Source organism: Ammospiza nelsoni, chromosome 14 (assembly GCF_027579445.1).
Source record: "Ammospiza nelsoni isolate bAmmNel1 chromosome 14, bAmmNel1.pri, whole genome shotgun sequence".
NCBI classification, from domain to species: Eukaryota; Metazoa; Chordata; class Aves; order Passeriformes; family Passerellidae; genus Ammospiza; species Ammospiza nelsoni.
Genome location: NC_080646.1, coordinates 9,146,619 through 9,153,167, shown reverse-complemented (window position 1 = coordinate 9,153,167; position 6,549 = coordinate 9,146,619). Strand labels below are relative to the sequence as shown.

Below are 6,549 nucleotides of genomic sequence, written 5' to 3'. Positions count from 1 at the left end.
GGATCCTGTAGTAGTAGAGGTGAAAGTAAGTCATTTGGCCATGCAAGGTCCAAGAAGAGGCAGAGGCGCTTGATTTTCCAGTGGTTTAGCAAGGCAATGTAAGATGCGGGTGATGTTACGCTGGAGCAGCTGTGCGGGAGGCGTTCCCACCCTTCGGGCTCTTTCCGAGCGGCCCGCGGTGTCAGGGCCGGCACCGGGACACGGCCGCGCTCGGGTCACGGCCCTCACCCCGCGCCCGGGGCGCGCCGAGCCGGGCTGGGCGGGGCCGCGGCTCCCACCGGCTCTGACCCCGCGCCCGCCGGGGCTGCAGCGCCCGCGGGGCGGAACGGGAGGCGCCTCTGCCGGCGCAGCACGGGCCGGGGGCGGCGGGGCCGGAGCGGGCGGAGCGGGCTGAGGGCCCGGGCGGAGCGGGCTGTGAGGGCTCGGCCCGTCCCGCCCCGGCCGCGGCCCCGCGCGGGCGCACTGCGCGCGCCGGGGGAGGGAGGGAGCGGGGGAGGGAGGGGCGCGCAGGCGCGGGGCGCGCGCCGGGCGGGGCCGCGCGGGAGCCGGCGGGGGGTTCCGCGCGCCCGCGGCCGCCGCCCGCGGGGCCGGTGAAGGGGCGGCGGCGCTGCCGGCGCGGGGTCGGGGCCGGGGGCGGTGCCGGGGGCTCTGCGGCGCTGCCGGCGAGCGGCGGCGCTGCCGCTCCCGAAGCCGACGGCGCACAAAGGGCACCCCCCCACACCCCGAACCAACCCCCCCGCCGCAAAAACGCACCCCAAGCGCGGCCCCCTCCGCCGGCGCTCAGGTGGGGCTGGCGGCGGGCGCTCGGGAGCGCGGGGCTGGGGGAGGTGGGGGGAGCGGCGGCCGGCGGGCCGGGGCCCGGCATTGTTCGGCAGCCGACAACAAAGAGCGGGGCCGGGCCGGGCCGGGCCGGGGGGGCAGCGCCGGCCCCTCCGCGCCGCCCCGGCCAATCGCGGCGCGCGGCGGCGGCGCGCGGTGACAGCGAGCGGCGCTTACGCTGCGGCGCCCGGCGCGGCCCCCGCTCCCCGCCCCGCGCCCGCCCGCCCGCCTCTCCAGAGCCGTCTGGCTGCAGCAGAGCCTCAGACAGAGGAGGGGAGAGGAGGAAAAAAAAAACGCTGAGTGAGTGGAGTGGAGCCTGGGAGGGGCTCCTTAAAGAAACGCTGCCGCCGCTTGGCATTGTGGCCGGCGAGGAACTCGAGGGGGGGAAGCCATCGGAGCTCCTCTCGCTTATCCTCTTCCCACCCCCCCCACCCCACCCCCAGCCGACAAAAAAAAAAAAAAAGGAAAAAAAAAAAAGCCAACCGAAAAAAAAACCTCGGGGGGGAGTCGTGGGGGGGGTCCTGAGAACATCTTATAAACCGGATTGCACTGAGAGGAGGAAAAAAAAAAGCAAAAAAGATACAAAATATACAAGCAAAAGGCAACAATTCCCCCGTCTCCAGCAGTCGCCCACCCTCCCTTTCCTTCTCTCCTGCTGGCCATCTGCCTTGGGTTCTCCTTTGTGTCTGATCTCTTACTACTGAGCCGAGCGCAGGCGGAGGGTGCACCACACACAGGGACTATGCCCAGCTCGCTTTTTGCAGACATGGAGAGGAACGGGAGCGGCGGCGGCGGCGGTGGTGGTGGTGGTGGCGGGGGAGAGACCCTGGATGACCAAAGAGCCCTTCAGATCGCCCTGGATCAGCTCTCCCTGCTGGGGCTGGACAACGACGAGACGGGCTCCATTTACGACAACGAGCCTCGGAAAAAGAGCGTGAACATGACTGAATGCGTGCCGGTGCCCAGCTCGGAACATGTCGCTGAGATAGTGGGGAGACAAGGTGGGTGCTGCATGCGAGGGGCTGTGGGGGCGCGGGTCTCCCCTCCGCGCTGCCGGGCGGGCGGCTCAGATGCGACACTGGCCATTCCCAGGAACGCTGCAGCCGTGCGGCGCTGGCCAGTGCCGGCTTCCCCCAGACAAAGAAAGTGCAGCGGCAGACGTGATGTTTCCGAGGAGTGTTATGCATCAGTTTCGAGATGCACTTTCAGCTGCCGGGTTGGGGGAAAAAAAAATCAGGAAAATAATAAAAATCTGTCCTTTCCTCCGGCTGCAAAAGTTAAAGATTTGCAAGAGGAAACGGGAGGAAAATGGGAGCCTCGGTGCTTTCCCCCCTCCACCACCCCAAAGTTAGAAATCGTGGATTATTTTTAAGGAAGAGAAATGGAGTGGAGAAGTGGAACAATGGGGTTGGAATAAAGCATCCGCAGTGGGGAATATGGCTCATTCGGTACAGTCTCTGCTCCTCACCTTAAGAACTGATTTTATTTTTTCCAAAAGGAAAGTGCTGAGCAGGAATGTGGACTGGCGGGTGTGTTGATTTGTGAGGGCTGCTTGCATTTTGTTTTATTTTTTTTTCTGGCGGTGCAGTTTTCCTGCACCCTTTTTTTTAATTTTTTTTTTTTTTTTTTGTCGCTCCCTTTTTTATTTTTTTTTTCTCCCCCTGTGTTACCGAGCCTGTGAACTGCACGTTGGTAGTTTTGGGGCAGTTTGCATGGCAGATGTGTCGGTGGCCACTTGCGATGCCTTTGGGCGTGTGCCAGGGCTGTGGGCTGACATTACTTTACACCGTGACCGAGGCTCCCGGACGAGATGCCAGCGATCACCTGGGGTTGGGGGCAATGTGTTTCTCGGGTGGGTGTGTATTTTTTTTTTCCCCTCCCTAGCTGCACCCAAACAATGGGTTGTAACCGGTTCTCCCCCACCACCTCCCCTTCCTTCCCCTCCCCTTCGCCCTCCATCTCCGCATCTCGTTCCCAGGTTGTAAAATCAAAGCTCTGCGGGCAAAGACCAACACCTACATCAAGACCCCGGTTCGCGGGGAGGAGCCGCTCTTTGTTGTGACGGGCAGAAAGGAAGATGTGGCCATGGCCCGCAGGGAGATCATCTCTGCGGCCGAGCACTTCTCCATGATCCGAGCCTCGCGGAACAAGAACACAGCCCTGAACGGCACCGTCCCCGGCCCCCCGAACCTGCCCGGCCAAACCACCATCCAGGTGCGGGTGCCTTATCGCGTGGTGGGCTTGGTCGTGGGGCCCAAGGGGGCGACCATCAAGCGCATCCAGCAGCAGACGCACACGTACATCGTGACCCCGAGCCGGGACAAGGAGCCGGTCTTTGAAGTGACAGGCATGCCAGAGAACGTGGACCGGGCCCGGGAGGAGATCGAGGCGCACATCGCCATGCGCACCGGCGGCATCATCGAGCTGACGGACGAGAACGACTTCCACGCCAACGGCACGGACGTGGGCTTCGAGCTGAACGGCACGGGCAGCCTCTGGAGCAAGCCCACGCCGCCCAGCATCACACCCACCCCGGGCCGCAAACCCTTCTGCAACTACCGCAACGACAGCTCCAGCTCGCTGGGCAGCGCCTCCACCGACTCCTACTTCGGGGGCGGCACCGGGGGGGGCGGCAGCGCCCGCCTGGCCGACTACAGCCCCCCGAGCCCGGCGCTGAGCTTCTCGCACAACGGCAACAACAACAACAACAGCGCCAACGGCTACGTGTACGGCGGGGGCGGCGGCGACGTCCTCTCCTCCCCGGACTGCTGCTCCGAGCTGCCCTTCGACTCGCCGCCCGGCTTCGACCTGGCGCCCGCCCCGCCGCCCGGGGCCGCCCTCCTCTGGCCGCAGTTCGAGCGCGGCCCCGCCGCGCCGCCCTCGCCCGCGCCCTCGCCCGCCGCCGCCGCCGCCTTCTCGGGCGCCGCGCCCGCCAATGCCAACCTGGCGCTGCTGGTGAGCGGCCCCCGGCGCGGCGCCGCCCCGCCCCCGGCGCGGCTCTCCCCGCCCCTGCACGGCAGCGCGGCCGGCACCGAGCACCCGCTGGCGCGCCGGGTGCGCAGCGACCCCGGCGGGCGGCTGCTGGCCGCCTCCTACCCGCTGTACGCCAACGGGCTGGGCGCCCACCTGCCCGGGCTGCCCTCCGACTCCTCCGCCTCCTCGTCCTCCTCCTCCAGCTCCTCGTCCAGCTCCTCCTGCTCCTCCTCTGGCGTGCGGCGGAAGGGCAGCCGCGACTGCTCGGTGTGCTTTGAGAGCGAGGTGATCGCGGCGCTGGTGCCCTGCGGCCACAACCTCTTCTGCATGGAGTGCGCCAACCGCATCTGCGAGAAGACGGAGCCGCAGTGCCCCGTGTGCCACAGCGCCGTCACCCAGGCCATCCGCATCTTCTCCTGAGCGCCGCGGGCCGGGGGCACGAACCGGGGGGGCCGGCGGGGCCGGGGCCGCCGCACGCCGAGGGGCGCGGGCAGCGGCCGAGGGAGGGCTGGGGGGTGGTGTGACAGCGGGTGCATGCTATAAATAATAACGGGCGACTCCATTCTAGTGCTAGGCTAGTTTTTACACTGTACTTTAATACGAAGCTTCCAAAACTCCCCTTTTTTATAAACAAACAAACAGAAAAAAAAAAAGAAAAAAAAACAGAAAAAAAAATTGAAAGTAGAAGATGCTTATGATGATGACAATGGTGTGTGGACTGTTAGTAAAACGTGCTGGTAGTTCTAGGATGCTTATTACAAAATAATTAAATCTATGGGTGGATACTTTTCTGAATGTTCTTGAAAGGGCAAGAAGTTCCTGTGAAAAACCATGATACTGCAGCTTTATCAGACTTTTAAAAAGAAAAAAGAAAAAAAAAACCAACAAAACTGTAACATATCTCTTATATATATTAAAAACGTTTAAAGGTTTTAAAGATAAATTGCATTAATACAGATTGAAGTATTTTATTCTTTTTTGACTTGAAAAATTATATTTCATATTGCAAAGATGTTTACAAGTATTTTAATTTAAGTTCAGTGAACTTTTTGTAGCTGGGTTAAATCTTTTTTATTTTAGTATGGCCTTATGGCAAAGAACACTGTATTATTTTAATATCACACAATTGTGAACGGAATTACAAACCATAAAATGTGTAATGCTTTGAACAGTATTCTGTTGGGATGGAGATTTTATAGGTTCAGAAAAAAATCTTTTAAATCTGCTTCACCCAGCATATTTTCTATTCAGTGATATAAAGCATATTTTATTCTATATTATTACAAAAATGGAAATGTATAAACATATGTCAAAAGGAACTGTTGAAGCTTTCTAACATTTGTATAAATAGAATTCAGTGGAAATTACAAAAATTCTGTTGCACCACTATAGTTTTAGTATTTCTATTTTAATACATTTGTTTACCACTTGTTTATGTATATGTAGGTGACGTTACTTGAGCTTAAATGTACTTTACTGAGCAAAGTTTAAAAACAAAGTATATTTTATTTTATGATAAAGGGCCTTTAACCTCATGGTCAAATACTAATATTATATTTGCTGAGACAAGATTTGAAATTGTATCAAGAGTTTTATTTTTCTGACATTTAAAGTTCTACATAATAAAAGTAAAACTTAAGTAATGGTGCTACTTCATGTTTTTTTAAGTATTTCTATATAAATAAAATAAAATATTACAGAAAAAAAAAGGTACTCTGCGTGGTGATTTGATTTCATGTGCTGAGAGTTTTTTCTGGAATTTTTGTTTCCTGCTTGTATCAGTGAAACATGTTGGGAGTTTAAACTGTGTCATGCTAATGTTGCTGGAGCTCGTGCAGGCTTCCAGAATAATCCTGCCAGCTATCATACCTTATAACATGTTTTTAATGAAAAAAAACACGAGGTTTTTAATATGTGTTATATTGCTGGGGTTTTCCACAGCACAAAGTACTATTTTTTTAATAATCTCTAGTCATGAAAAGTACTTGGGTTTGTGTGAATTGTTACTTTTGGCAGACAAAGCATAGGAAGTAGGAAACTGAAAAGCAGCTGAAGGAGGGAGCAGGGGAGGCTCCTTTGTTGCTGATGGAGGCTCTGGTCCCTGCCATGCCCAGGGACCTCAGGACTGCGTCCCAGCCTGGGCACTTCTGGAGCACAGCGAGGGCTGCAGTAGCCTCCCTGAGTCCTTGACAGTGCTGTTTGGCACTCGTGGCTGGGCTAATTGGTGTTGACAAGCTGATTAGAATAACACGTTTATTGCCCTGTAAGGGTGGTTTGGCGTTGCTGGTGCCCGCAGTGGCGTTGGGGCGAGGGATGCTCAGCCGAGCCCATGGACACACCAAACAAGCCCTGCAGGACTTGTGCTGCTCCGTGCAGTCCATGGGAACAAAGTGGCTGTTGGCTGATGTTAGAGCAGATTGCACAAGGTGCTGCACATCCCTAAATGTTTCTCTTAGAGCTTCCATTGCCCTTTTCAGTGGGTGAGTGAAAACAACAAAGGAAACGCAGAGTGTGTAGCATATTTCATTTGCCTTACTTTGTGCTTAGCTGTGTATGGGCAGAGCTGCTCTGCTCCAATCTCCTTTATGGACTCCAGAGCTGCTGGTTGGGTGGGAAGGGGGAGGAGGGAGGATGCGGCAGGGGATGATGGGATCTCTTTGTTTGATTTGATTTGATTTTTGCTTCTTTCATTGAACTGTGGTTGTGGTATCATCCGATTTGTAGAGCTACAATCCCTCACCGAGTGTTGCATCTATC

General features: G+C 56.7%; 1 protein-coding gene across 2 annotated transcripts; it reads left to right on the top strand.

Annotated features, from left to right (window-relative positions):
• The first annotated feature begins 587 nt into the window (after positions 1-587).
• MEX3B (mex-3 RNA binding family member B) lies at positions 588-5,501 on the top strand. 2 transcript variants are annotated; one of them, XM_059482351.1, is made up of 3 exons: positions 588-784; positions 1,584-1,820; positions 2,798-5,501. In XM_059482351.1, exons 2-3 carry the CDS (start codon positions 1,586-1,588, stop codon positions 4,210-4,212), a joined length of 1,650 nt encoding a protein of 549 aa, XP_059338334.1. In that variant the 5' UTR covers positions 588-784; positions 1,584-1,585; the 3' UTR covers positions 4,213-5,501. The 2 variants fall into 2 exon arrangements, with proteins under 2 accessions (XP_059338334.1, XP_059338333.1); XM_059482350.1 differs by lacking the exon at positions 588-784 and having other exon boundaries at positions 1,034-1,820.
• The last annotated feature ends 1,048 nt before the right edge of the window (positions 5,502-6,549 follow it).